This window comes from Diaporthe batatas, assembly GCF_019321695.1.
Source record: "Diaporthe batatas strain CRI 302-4 chromosome Unknown Contig00002, whole genome shotgun sequence".
NCBI classification, from domain to species: Eukaryota; Fungi; Ascomycota; class Sordariomycetes; order Diaporthales; family Diaporthaceae; genus Diaporthe; species Diaporthe batatas.
Genome location: NW_025408549.1, coordinates 3,410,686 through 3,426,378, shown reverse-complemented (window position 1 = coordinate 3,426,378; position 15,693 = coordinate 3,410,686). Strand labels below are relative to the sequence as shown.

Sequence of the window (15,693 nt, the reverse complement as noted above, 5' to 3'; positions counted from 1 at the left end):
GGGCCCACTAGCCTTGCAGTGGCTAATCTACTATAGCCTACTATTCCCACACTAGCAACTTTTTAGTCTTTTAAAATCTTCCTTCCTTCCAGCCAATTAGAGAGCTCCATTTACTAATAAAGTAGTTTCCAACTAAATTACCAAATCACTCAAAATTACCACCAAACGTACAATTGCAATTCGCTTAATTTAAGCGCCTAAAAACGCTTCAAATCGACGTTTTACGAATCGCCTAAATCACTTGAATTCGAATTGCTTTAGTAGGTGAAATTAAGTCTAAATTGCTAATTACTTACCGGGCCGTCTACTAGGTGCTTGCCAACTATAACTAATTGTCGATTAATCCACAACTATTAGTCGGTTTAATTGGTCCTTTTAATAGTTTCTTCTTTTTCTATAGCTTAATTAGCTTAATAGATGTAGTTTCTTTTTAATAAATATATTGCCACCTTGTTTATATGGGCTATTACTTGCTTTGTTGGTCCTTTATTTTATTTAAGGGTTTTGTTTTGGTTGGCTATATAGGTAGTTATAGTATTTTTTCCTTATTGAGGTATGGGATTTAAATGAGGTTAAGTAGGGTCTAAAGTGTTGGCTTGGTACTAGTGTAGATACCGTTTAAGTGGAGGTTATTATAAAGGTTTTTAAGAAGTTTTAACTTAATTTACCTAAAGCGCTCCTTAATTTAGTTCTTAAAGGACTTATAGAAGTACTAAAAGTTCTTATTAAGGTAGTAGTTAAGGTTACTAGTAAACTATTAAACTTTATTATTATTAACCTTAATAGCTATATATTCCTCCTTATAAGTATTACTAATATACTTCTTTATCTTATTTTTTAACTTAAACTTCCTTTTATAATATAGGTAGGAGTATTAATGCATATTTATAGCAGTTATAAATGATTTTATCTTTAGATTTAGGACTATAGGTAGCTATAATGCTAGAGTGATTCTGCTTAGGTATTGTAAAAGAGAGAGAGAGAGAGAGAAGTTGATAGAGTGTATAAAAGTCGCTTACTTAATTAATTACTTAAATAATGTAAGGGTAGGTAGGCAAATAGATTAACTAGTAGGTAGCTAAACAGGTTAACTGGTAGGTAGTTAAATGCTAGCTTAAGGGTTTAGTGGGTAGGCTCGAATTGTTAATTTGCAAGAGAGAGGATTATTGTAAAAAAGAGTTGTAAAACTTACTTAATAAAGGGGTCCTGCTTAGTTAATTAAATTTACGCCTAGGTAGCTTAGATGACTTACCTTCTAAAAAGGTTATAATAGTGATAGTAGTATTACTAATTTATTTTCTTCTTTAGATTATAATAGTAAAGTAGCCTTATTAATTTATCCCCTAAGAGGACTTAATACCTAAATAGCTTAAATGATTTACCTTACTATTAGAAGCTAGTTAGTAATTGATTAGTGTTGGTTGGCTTAGCTTACACGTAAGAAGTGGTTGATTGAAGTGATGTGCATTAGTAATAGTTAGAGGTCTGCCTAGCTGGGTGGTGAAGCGCTTAGTTAAATTGGCTAGACCTTACTAACTAAGCTAGGTGGTCCGTGCGTATGCACGGGCCCACTAGCCTTATAGTAGCTAATCCACTACAGCCTACTATTCCTATATATATTTTAATTAATATCTATTAATATAATTTAATTATATTTAAAAAAAAAGTTAAATAATAATAAAATTTTATATATAGTAAATTCCTTTAAAAATTAATTTATAATTAAAAATATAAATATATTTTTAATTATAAAAGTATTATATTTTTATATATTATTAATTAACTATAAATTACTATCTTTTTTTAATATAAAAATTATTTATTTTATATAATATATAGCTTTTTTTTAATAGTTCTTTATTTAATTTAATCTTTAAATAAAATAATAACTTTATTTTAAAGTATATAAAAATTAAAATACTTTATAATTAAAAGTTTATATAAAATAATTTTAATATTTTATAATAGTATTATTTTAAAATAATCTAACTTATTTTATTAAATTTTTATATTAAAGTCTTCTTTTTATTTAAAATATATATTTAAAAATATTAATTTTTATTTTAAAAACTTTTATAATTTATTTTATATTTTTATTTAATATTTTTTATAAGGTAGAATTTAGTTAAAATATTTAAAATTTAAGTTAAATTTATTTATTATATTAAATAGTTAATATATTAATTTAAATAGTATATATTTATTTAATTTTTATTAATTTTATTTAATTATATTTTATAATATTAAATTATTTAAATATAAATTTAAAATAAGTTTTATTTTTTAATTATTAATTTATATAATATATTAATAATATTAAATACTTTTTCCTTTATTTATATATATTAATTAAACTTAATAATAATAAGATTTTTAATTTTATAAAATAATAATTATAAAAATAAATTATTAAGTTTTAAATAATACTTTTATATATCTTTATTAAATAATATATAATAAAGGTAATTAGTTTATATATAAAGTTAAGTATTTTAATATTTAATATAAATAGAATTAATTTATTTTTTTATTAAGGTAAGGTTTAAGTTAATTAAAATTAATTTATTATTAATAGTTTTTATTTTTTTAAAATTATTAATATTTATTTTTCTATTTTAAATATAAGGGTATCTTTTAAATTATTTAAATTATTTTATTATTATAATTAATTATATTTTTTTAAAAAGTTAATTTTTAATTTATTATTAGTTATATATTAGAATATTATTTTTATTTAAATAAAAAAGTATATTAAAAGTATTTTATAATTTAGTTTTAATTACTAATTATTAATTATATAGAATATAATTTAATCTTTATAATTATTAATTTATATATTAATAATAAAAATATTTATTATATTAATTATTATTTTATTATATATTTTAAAAATAAAAAGTTATTTAAAAGTAAAAGTAAACTTTATATAAAGGTTTAAATTAATAATATTAAATTTTATTTTAATATTTAATATTATAAATAAAGGTTAATTTTATAACTTTTATTTTAAAGGTAAAATAATTAATTAATATATAATTATATTTAATAATTAAAATAATATTAAAATTTTAAAATAATATTTTATAGTTTAATTAATAGCTTTATATATTTTAATTATTAATACTTTAAAATAGTATAAATTTTAATATTATTAATTTATACTTTTTTAATTAATTAATAATTAAATTAATATAATTATTATATATTTTATATTAATAATTAATTTTAATATAAAAACTTAAATAATATATTTTATTTAACTTTATATTATATTATAATATTAAAATATTTAATTTTTAATTATAAAATTTTAAGTTATAAAGTATTTAATAAATATTTTATAATCTATATATATAACTTTTTTATTTTATTTTAAATTAATTAAATATAATTAATAAATTTATTTTTAAATTAAATTATATATAGAGAATTTTATTTTAAATATATTCTTTTAATATTTAAAAGTATTTATTTAAGAGAAGCTATTTAAAGTTATTTAAGTTTATTATTTATACTTATTTTATTTTTACTTTAAAAGTTTTAATCTTTTAATTATTATTTAAAGTTATTTTAATAGTTAATTCTTTTCTTAATAAACCTTTTATTATTTTAATATTTAATTATTTATTTTAAAGTTTTTAATATTTAATATATAGGTTTATTTTAATAATAAATATATATTCTTTAAGTTTAAAGTCTTTATATAAAGGTTTAATATAGTTAAATCTACTTTTAATATATTAATTATAAAAATTAATTAATATTAAGTTAGTTATATTTTTAAACTTTAATAATTTTTTTAATTTATATAGTATTTTATTAATTATAAAGAATATATTATTTATAAAATATATATTTTATTCTTTAAGGTTTTATATTAAAAATTTATAGTTTTAAATTTTATTTTAAAACTTTTTTAAAAACTTATAGGTATATTAATAAAACTTAACTTTAAATATTAACTTATATATTTATATTAAATAAGTATTTATAAGGTATATTAAATTATTTTTTATTTTTAATTTTTAATTAATATTTTATTTTAGTTTTATTTTTAATAAAAGTATTTTTATTTATTATAATTTTTAAAATTCTATAATTTTAAGTAATATATTTAATAGTTTTATATATATAATAGAGTTACTAACTATTATTTTAAAATTTATTAATTTATAAATAATTAAAGTTTTTAATTACTTTTATAAATATAATTAAAATATTTTTATTTTTAATTTTAAGTTAATTTTATAAATATAAATAATATTATTTAATATAATAATTTATTTATTAATAAACTTTATAACTATAATTTTAAATTATAATTATTTTAATATAACTTTTCTTATATTAATAAATAAATTATTTACTTTATATTATTAATTTTTTAATAGTTTTAATTAATAATCTTTAAGTTTTTATTTTTAAATTAGTTTATTAATTATAAAATTAATATCTTTTAAAAGTTAAAATTTTAAAATAATATTTTTATTAAAGTAATTATTAGATTTATTACTTTAATTATTATATTTAATTTAAATTAAATAGTTATATATATATTTATTTAAAATTAATAAAAGTATTATAAAGTTTATTATAATTAATAATATAAATTAAGTTAATTAATATTTAATAGTAATTTATTAATATTTATTAATTATAAAACCTATTTAAATATATTTAATTATATAAAATTAAACTATTTAATTATAAAGTAATACTTTAATATAATATTATATAAAAGAGATATTATTAATCTATTTAATAATAGAGCTTAGTTAACTAATTAAGTTTATTATTATAATTATTATATATTTTATATAACTATTTTCTAAAAGTTCCTTCTCTAAGTTTTAAAATTTTATTCCTCTTCCTTCTATACTTTTATATATATTTTAAAAGTATTATTATAAGTTTAAATTATTTTTTATTTTATATTTTTTTAATTTTTAATAATTAATATAAAGGTAGTATATTTAAATTAATAAGTTTTTTTAAAAGTTTTATATTTTATACTTTTTTATTAATTTATTAATTTAAGGATTTAATTAAACTTTAAAATTATATAATAAAAATCTATAATTAACTTAATATATATATTTTTAAATAGGTATTATAGTTATTATTTAAGTATATATATTTATTAAATATTTAGATTTTAATATACTTTTAAATTATTATTTTTATTTTTTAAATATTAGTATTTATTATAAAAGTTAAATATTTATAAAAATTTAAAATATATTTATAAAGTTTTTAAATATTTTTAATATTTATTTATTAAAATATTAAAATATTTTTAATAAATTTATATTTTATTAAATAATCTATTATATTATAATTATTAAATAAGTTAATTAGATTTATAAATTTATCCTTTATAAGTATTTATATTTAGTTCTTATAATAGTTTTTATTATTTTTATATATTATATTTTAACTCCTTTAAAAGCTTATAAACTTTTATTTTAAGTTACTATTTAATAGTTATATTTTCTTTAAAAACCTTAAAATATTTATTTTTAATAAATAAATAAATAAAATATTAATATTATAACTTTTAATATTTATATTTATATAGTTAGTTTTAAAGTAATAATAATATTATTATTAAGGTAATTTATTAAATAATAAATAATATTATTTTATTATTCTTTATTAATGTTTTTACTTATTAAAATATTTTTATATTTAAATTATATAATACTATTATTAAATAAATATATTTTTATTTTATAAATTATTTTAAAGTATAATAAATTATATTTTTATATTAGTTAGTTAAAAGTTAGTAATTCTTATTTTTAGTTATTTTTATTTAATAATTATTTATATAAATTATTAAATTAATATATAAATAATTTAAGTTATTATTTAAATTATTTTAACCTTTTAGGTAATATAGAGTAAGGTTAGATTTATTTAATATTATTATTATTTAAATAATTTTTAATTAAAAATAGATATAAAAGTTATTTTTAATAGTTTTTAAACTTTAAAGTTTTTATATTTATTTAAAGGTAGAATAAAATTTTAAATATTAATTTATTTTTTTATTTATTTAAAGTAAAATATTTTAAATTATTAAGATTTATAATTATTTTATTTTTAATTAGTTATTATAACTTTAACTTTTAATTAAATTATTATAAATCTTATAGTTATTTATTATATAAAGTTAAAGGTAAGGTTTTTATATTTAAAGTTAAAGGTTTTTATTTTTAACTTTTATAGTTAATTATTTTATTTATAATAAATAAAAGAGGATAGAATAGTTACTTTTAAGTATTAATTAAATAAGAATAAAAGGGATGAATTATTAGTAAAGTTTTTAAGGAGAGATATTTATTTATATAATCTATATTTAGAGTTATTATTAATAGTTATTAAGATATTATAAAGTTATTATAAAAGTTTTATATAATAAACTTAATTAAATTAATTTTAAAAGATATATTATATTTTATTTCTTTAAAACTTTTATTATTTACTTTTAATTTAATAATAGAATTAAAAAATATAAATAGTTTATATATAAATATTCTTTATTTATTAATAAGTTTTATAATAAGTTAATTATTTTATTTATTAATAAAATTATTTAATTTTAAATAAATATTAATAAATTTAAATTTTATATATATAATTATATTATATTTATTATATAATTATAATTTAATTAATTTAAATAGTTTAAAAATACTTTAAATTAATCTTTTATAAATTATTAAATTACTTAAATTTAAATTATTAATTAATTAATTATTTATTAAATTATTATTAATCAATTACTAACTATTAATATTTAATTAATTAATTTTTAATAATTAATTCTTTTTTCTTTTATAACTTAATTAATTATAACATTTTAATATATATTAAGTAAGCTTCTTTTAATTAAATTAATAATTATTAAAATTATAAAAGTTATAATTATAACTATATTTAAAATTATTATTTAGAATATAACTATTTAAAAGTTATTATTTAAATTAAAATTTTTATTTAAAGTAAAGTTTAATTTACTTTTATTTAAATTATAATCTTTCTTTTCCTTATACTTTTATTTCTATTAATAGTATAATTCTCTTAAAATCTAATAAAATAAATTAAAATAAAGCTATTAAAACTATTACTATTATTAAAATTAATAAAGCTACTATTTATAAAAGTTTAAGTTTAACTTTAAATAACTTAAAGGTTATTAATTTTAACTTTAATTTAAAAGAAAGTAACTACTTTTATTACTTCTTTTCTTATAAACTAATAAAAATAAATAAAATATTACTTTTTAAATTTATTTTAAAACTATTTAAATAAATTTAACTAACTTTTACTTATTTAATAAATTTTAATAAAGTTAATAAAAACTTTAAGTAATTCTTTTTTAATATAAATATTATTATAATAAAAATATTTTAAAACTTTTAAAAACTTTATACTTAATTTTAATAAAGTTTAATTAATTTATAAAATACTTTTAAAAATTATAATAAAAGTTAATTTTATTATATTAAAGAATTTATAAAGTTTTATTAGTTATAAATTCCTTTTAAATATTATATTAAATAATCTTTATAATAATTATTTATATAATTAAAGATTTAAATTAATAAGTCTTAATAAATATTATTAATATATTTTTAAAAGTTATATATAACTTTTATTTATAGTTTCTATTATATTATAAATAAGTAATAAATTAATTAATAACTATTATAATCTTTATAAGTTACTTTAATAAGTTATTTAATAAAAAAGAAAAACTTATTATAAATATTTATAGTTTAATAATTCTTTTAATATATTATAAAAGAGAGAAAGAAAGAGAGAGAGTTATTATAAAAGAGTTTTATTTACTTAATTACTTATTTTAATAATATAAAGTAATTTAGAAAGATAATTTATTAAATAAGTTAATAAGTAGTTAAATATTAAATTAAAGGTTTAATAAATAGGTTTAAATTATTAATTATAAGAAAATAATTATTTAATTTATAAAAAAGTTATTATAATTATTAATTATTTAATATTTTTATAAATTATTATAAAAAGTTTTATTATAAAATTTATAAAATTTATTTAATAAAAAGTTCTATTTAATAATTAATTATATTTATAAATATTTATAAATAACTTTATTTTCTTTAAATTATAATATATAGATTATTTATATTTTTTAGTTTTACTATTAAATTAAAAATAAATAATTAGAGTTTTAAAGGGATAAAATATAATATATCTTTTAAAGATTAATTTAACTAAGTTTACTATATAGGACTTTTTATAGTAACTTTATAATTTATATTTATAATACTATTTATTATTAGAAAATACCTTTTTATATTAGTATGCTAGACTGTACTAGTTTAGGCTAGTATATTAAAGGTTAAAGTTATTATAGATTATAGGTTGTTTAGTCTTAACGCTATTAAGTATTATATGTGATATTGTTGTGTGACTTAGGCCTTCTAAGTTGGCTGAAATGGGTGAAGATAAAAGCTGCCATTCCCCTAACTGGAGTTCTGGCTCTACTTAAGTAAACACCTATCTATCAGCTCCGCTACATTATAAATAAAACCACTTAAAAGCAGTCACTTAGCCTACTATACCACTAAACTAAGAGATAATTAGGTAAGGTAACTACACTCCATTATCTAAATTTATAATTCTAATAGCTCTACTATAAATAGAAAAAGAAATAACTATTAATAACTAAATTTATAACTATATAAAGGTAGACTTTTACTTTAAAAAAAAGTTATTATTATTTAAAATAGTTAATATATTTCTAAAAAAATTAAGGAATTATAAGTTTAATTTAAAATATATTAAGATCTATAAGAATCTTAAACTTAAATTTAAGGGTTTTAAATTAAAATTTATATCTATAAAAATAAAAACTTTTATAGAGCTTAAAAAGGCTTAAATAAAGTTAAATTAAGTTATAATATAATAAAATAATTAAATAAAAATTAATTAGAAAATTATAATTATAAATTTTTAACTTTATATTTAAAAGAAATTATAATATATATAAATATTAATAAATAGTTTTAATAATAATTTTATATATATTATATATAATAATTTAAAAAAATTAAACTTATAAACTATTAAAATAACTAATTATTAAATTAATTATTATAATTTTTAACTAAATAATTTATTATATTAATATTTATAAAAAGTTTTATAAATTTATTTTAATAACTAATTTTAAAATTATAAGTTTAAACCTTTATATAAGAATAGAAATTCGCGTACCTAAAATTAGAAGGTGTGCACCTATATATTCATTAAAAGGTATAAAATATAAAAAATCTTCTATAAAAGGGTTAATTAAGGTAAAGAGAGTGAGCCTTAAAGTGTAAAGTATAGTAAAGAGTTATAAGTAAAGCTAATAGGTATAATTTAAATTTCTAAAAGATTAACCCACTTTATTTATAACCTTTAAAGTTATAAAAATACTTATTTATTAAAGTTATAAAGACTTTAAGGTTCTATACTTTAATTAGTTAAATATTAAAAAGAGTATATATCTTTTAATTCTAAGTATATAAATTTCTATTCTTTTTATAATTTAAAAATTTTTATTTAAAGTATTAGTAAGTAAGTAAATATAGTATTTATAGTTTATAATTATAGTATTAAGATAGGTTATTTACTTTAGTAAAGTAATTTAAATATATTATAAATATCTATTTTATTTAAAAGATTTTAAGTTTTTATAAATATTTAATTTATTTTTAAGCTATTTAAATACTTTATAAAACCTTAAAAAGAATTATAATAATTTAAAAACTAAGTTTATATATTATTAAAATAACTAATTATTAAAATAATTATTATAATCTTTTCATTAAATAATTTATTATATTAATAGTTAATAAAATTTCTATAAATCTATCTTATTATATTTTATTATTAAAAGTTAATTAATAATTAATTAATATTAATTAATTTATAAATAAATAAATATTATATTTTATTTTTAAAGACATTAATTATTTATTTTTAATTTAATAATAAAAGTTAAAAATAATAATTTATAATATATAATTATATATTTTTATATTTTTATTATTTTATTATTTTATAGTTTTATATTTTTATATTTTTATAATTTCTTTTATAAAAAAGAGTAATTTAAAATATAATATTTTTAAAACTTTTATAATAAAATATTAAAATCTTTATAAAAAGTCTTAAAAGTAATTTATATTTCTAGAATTATCTTAATATTAATTACTATAAGAGTAATAAAAACCGTTTTTCCACATTACATCAACCTATTCAATATCGCTTGCTACTTGTGCAGCTGCAGGTTGGTTCCAACCAAGGCGCAGCAACGCAACAAACAGGATGGGGCTTGGACGTAAGAACCAACCAACAAGCAATACTGCACCTTGGCAGCCTAAGTACACAGTATCTGTCTATTACGGCATTCCTTTCCTCCTCCTCGGTAAAAGCATAATCTAGTCCCTTGTCCCAGGATCTTTGCGGGTCCGGCATACTTCCTGTGTGCTGTTGGGACTAGTCGCCAACCCTGCCGATTAATGGTGCCCACCACAGTACCCACCTAGGGTGCTGCACTCGCGTATTGCTCCTTGTCACCGGTGGTCGGTACTCGGGACCACCAACAACACTGTACGTACTTTGATATACATTGATTTGTCCATTCGATGACTCGGCTGTGCCTTACTGCAAGCTTGGCCGTGGTTCTGGGCACGGTGACATGCTCCCACTTCCGAAGGTCGACGTGCCTGTCCGCTGTCCACCATCGGAAACACCCTCACCACCCTAGCCCGGAAATTACCAATTCACAAGCACGGAGTGATTGGAATTTTAGGTAGTACCCCGTCGTGGATTTTCTCCTCGGGACCCGGATTGCCAGTAGAGAATTCCCCATGTTTGCCTCTATTTCTTATAAATTTCAAACCTTCACCTTCACCAAGCAATGTATTACACGACTTTTCAATCATTCAGTGTCTTCTCATTTTAATATACTTTTGCTTACGATTAATTTTTACTCAATCATCCCTCTTGTCTCGCTACCTTCCACAATGTCTGCTGCCAGGCTTGGATGTATAAGCTCCAGGATTCATGCATGCATTCGGGTCGTGAGGAGCCTTTTCATTTTGGAGCCAGCCAGTGTCGCGACTGAGAAGTTCGAACATGGTCACGATGGTGACCATTTCATTGATTCCTCCGCATGGAGTCGAGTTGATTCAGAGCTCACTGGACCCAAAAGTGCCCATCATCGCTTCTGGTGGAACAAAAACACCGGCCATGTTCTAGCCGTCCTGCTTGATAAAGCTGGCTACTCCCCGGACTTGCAGTACCGACACCTGAAGTTCTTCGCTGGGGTCATTGCTCCTCACCTTGGTGCCTCGCTTGAACCGTCTGTGGAGGATCGTTCACAATGGCACAGCTTCATGACTGACGATGGCACCCCGGTCGAGCTCAGTTGGGACTGGGGTACTTCTGGTGGGCCGCCAATGATTCGCTATTCGGTTGAACCAGTCGGCCTACATGCAGGTCAGTATTGGCATGAGATGACATTCAACTCAGTCCAGAGTTATGATACCTCAACAGTCTCTTGCTACTGTCCCCATTGCCTGTGCGATAGTAGCTAAATTTAATCAGGTAGCGCATTGGATCCGAGCAATAACGCGGAGGCCTCTGTCCTGGACAATCAGCTGATCCACGCCCTGCCAGATATGCGACTGGAATGGTTCAATCACTTTAACCAGTTCTTCAATGGCTTGGGCAATGATCAGGCAAAGATCCTCAGCGCTGACGACCACGAGACGCGTATATTCTATGCTTTTGATCTATCAGCAGACTGTATCACGGCCAAAACATACTTTTTCCCAAAGTTCAGAGCCAAAGCTGACGGCATATCCAATCTGGATGTCCTCTCTAAGGCCATTGACGCTGCGCCTCTTGTCACCAAACTGAATTCGAAAGCCTGGTCATTGTATCACCAATTCAGCACAGAATCAAGCGATAAGCTGGAACAGGAAATGCTGGCTATCGACCATATTGACCCTCTTCAATCCAGAATCAAAATCTACTTTCGTAGTCGCAAGACTGACTTCGATTCGGTGGCTAGTACCATGACTCTCAATGGTCGAAACAACAATCCAAAGCTAAGGGAAGGACTCCAGGATCTCAAACGGCTTTGGAAAATACTCTTTGAAGTCGATACACCTGGTCAGTCGCTACCCGAAGTTGGCCATCGTACGGCTGGGATACTCTACAACGTCGAATTCAAACTCGGAGATTCTTTCCCTGTTGCCAAAGTCTACCTCCCCGTCAGGCATTATGCCAAGAGTGACGAGGGTATTATCCAGGCACTTGGAAAATACCTTGATCATCATGGACGAGGCAAGTACTTGCCTCAGTATGTCGATGCCATGCATACACTCTTGTAAGTAACCCCTCGGCCGCTTTCTGAAGCTGAATGAATTCTGAAACTACCGTCTCCAGCAGTTCAAAGTCATTGCGATTTCAGACAGGAGTACAAACTTATGTCGGTTGCACTATTCGTCCAGATGGAACATTGAGGCTTGTTTCGTACATTAACCCACAAGTGCCAGCACTGCTTCGTACCTGTACCTAGGTAAATAGAAACAATGGCAGAGCGAGGGATGGGTCTTTTATCTGTCTAAAATACATATCATTGTTCAATGTTTCTTGCTGCCGTTGTTCTCTGGGCCACATACAGTAGACCATTCTAATCAAAGTCCCCTCTTATTGGAATTTGGTCCTTTTGATTTTCCCCAAGCCCTCCATGTTTCTTTCTTCTTCAGAACGGAGTTTGTTTTAGCATTTACCGGTACCGTTGCGCAAAATCACATGGGAAATTCAGCTTAACAAGCGTACGTATATAGATTGCAAATAAGAACACTCCAACAGCTTTCAAGAGGGCTTCGATCGGACATCGGAAAATATTCTGCTAGCCCTAGAGATATGTGCGGAACAAGCAGTTGCACTCTCTGTCTCGTGAACGTTGAAATAGTTATCTCCATGCCAATTGAATTATGCTGAAATTGTTTACAATACTTCGGGTTAATATGTATCACAGTATGTAGGTCGTGGTGTGAGACTTGAACAACACGTGCACGTCGGACGCAGCAATGATTCGTAATTCAATTGAAGATTCAGCATGTACCGAGGCATTTGGATCTACAGTGGCTGACCAGGACAATTTTTGAAAGTATCTCTACTATTATCTTTAAGGCTCAGGTATTACCAGGCCATGTTTGAAGGTGCCACTGTGACATAATCCTGCGAACAAGTACGTAGAGCAAAGGAATGATGAGCGAAAACACACGTTTGAAATATCGTGATCTTCCAACTGGAATCGGTTCTAGGTTCTTGTTTAATACTCAAGTCCATAAGTAAAAAAGACAGAAAGGAAGGGGTTACAAGACATGTTAAGAGTGGTGGGTCATGGCAATTCAACTAGCTGAGATCTGTGAGCTCAACACTCCTTTCCTCCTCAGCCAGCTCTTCCGAAGGGCGAGATCCCCAATGTGGGTGACAAGATTCTCATACCCCATTTCTCAGGTTAGCCGGATCGCTATACTGGACGTCCCAGACGTTTTGAACATGAATAGTACGTGATCCTGGCGGTACTCGAGGCTGTATAGAAGGTACAGGCACTGCAACGGGTGTGCCGATGATGCCGGAGTTGTCTTGAGATCCCTGTGCCGCGTAGCCAGTTCGGGAACTGGGCATGGCAGACAGAGGCTCGCAAAACTCGCCATCTTCTTGGGACCTAGCAATTTCCGTGGTCCAATACGCGGGCGTCTTCTGTGCGTTGTTGCCAAGATGCTGGTGGGAATCTCCTTCCGCAAGCTTTGTACGGTGGCTCTTCTGGCGAAGAGCCAGCCAGACAGGGCGTAGAGTCGGAAGGCATGCTGCAAATTGTTAGTGAATCCACTTGGTGGGCTGAACAAAGAAGTTGTTACGGGTTGGACTCACCAGAGATGATCGCGAAGTTTACCTCAACCACAGCCCAGGTGGCCTGATTGATAAGATTCCATGTCATGTCAGGATCTGATTTCTGATTGATGACAGCAATGAGTCGCATGATCGAAGCAATGCAAACACTTGGCGGTCAGCACTAGGCATCAGAACAAGGATTTAGTGATATTGGGGACTTACAAGCCTCCAAGGGCAAATATAGAGACCAGTGCTCTCTTCTGGCTGGTTGAAATATGGAGCTGAATCACATATGGAACAGGTAGTACCAGTAGTGAGACATCCAGAAGTATGTTTGGGATTGAGATAGCAAAAAGAAACTTCTGGCTGTCGACGTTGCAGGAGGCAGTGATAGATTTGTCCCAAAAACCTCGAGTTGGAATGCATTGTAGGACAGTCAGTAGAAACTAGAAGTAGTAAATAGTTTAGCAGTTGCACTGCTCAGTGATGATTCTGACGTGAAACTTACCACAGCGGTACCCCACATGAAGACGAAGCTTGAAAGAATAGCGATGGGAATCTTGATGTTTGTTTTGCTGAAGATTCTCCAGTAAAATGCCAGGATAGAGAATTTGACAAAGACAATGACTCCGGTATATGTCAATTCACAGCTGAAAAGACCAATGAACATATCTTCAACGACATGGGGCCCAAAAGTCTGTATGTGTTTTCCAAGCGCACGAGGTACCCCTGACACTGTTAGCTTGCGAGTATAGTTGGCGGAGCATCATTATTTCTTTATCATACACCAGAAAGCAGTGGCCCAGAGCCCAATGGCACACACCTAGAAATAAATTATTAAATGTTCCAATTAATATCCCCCTCCTGCAACTTACAAGGGCACACAAGATGAGCCAATCGTCAACCCAGAAGCCTGCTCTGTTGGTCCAACGACTCCAGAATCGAAGACACACACAAATAAGGGCAAAAACTCCCGGGACAATCGTGGCTGCATAAAGGTCCGGCTGGCGTGACTCTGAGAGGTCAACGGAGCGAAGGGAAAGATGATGCATGTTTGCGGGAGATGATGATGTTCTAGCTGCGTGAATAATTGTTGAAACGTATGGTTGAGAAGTCTCAAGGCCAACAAGTCAGGTCAGGCAAATTGGGTGAAGGATTGGGGGCCCGTTCAAGTATTCATCTTTCTTCACCGAGGCACATGCGTTCCCGTTCTGAGTTGCATGCCACTGAGGAGCCTTGGACCGAGTTCCACTTCCTCCTGCACAGCATCCTTGTCACTTTTGGCTGCCCAAGTTGGCATAGATCGCATGCTCACAGGATGTTGGAGTCGATCCCCTGGGTAAGATTGAAAAGAAAATTGACAAGGGGCTGTGTAACATGATGAGACGCTTTGTGGGGGTCATCTGCTTTAGTGAATATTCACTTAGTGTGATGCAGTGCAGCAGGTCCTTTTGAATCTAAAAATAACACTAGATTGGGGCCCAGTCTGCTCGGAGACTGCAAATGGCAAGTGCAAAGTGAATAATTGCCTCCACACCTTGCTGTCTTCCTTGATCAACGTTCTGCGGCTGCATGCAGGGTTGTTGCTCGAAACGGGAGTGTGGTACGCCAAGACCCACTGCCATGACCAAGACGGTGACATCGTAGATGCTGCTCAAAGGGTGACAAGATTGGGCAAATGCGAGTTCCGGGATCGCTCTCGGTTCCTGGAGCCCGATCTGCCTATGTCCACACTGTTGG

The 15,693-nt window shown here is 24.6% G+C and overlaps 1 protein-coding gene across 1 annotated transcript; it reads left to right on the top strand.

The window, feature by feature from the left end:
- Positions 1-11,063: 11,063 nt before the first annotated feature.
- On the top strand, positions 11,064-12,437 carry KVR01_001320 (uncharacterized protein; the record flags this gene model as incomplete). Its single annotated transcript, XM_044790853.1, has 2 exons — positions 11,064-11,538; positions 11,647-12,437. 2 exons carry the CDS (start codon positions 11,064-11,066, stop codon positions 12,435-12,437), a joined length of 1,266 nt encoding a protein of 421 aa, XP_044649275.1.
- Between the last annotated feature and the right edge of the window lie 3,256 nt (positions 12,438-15,693).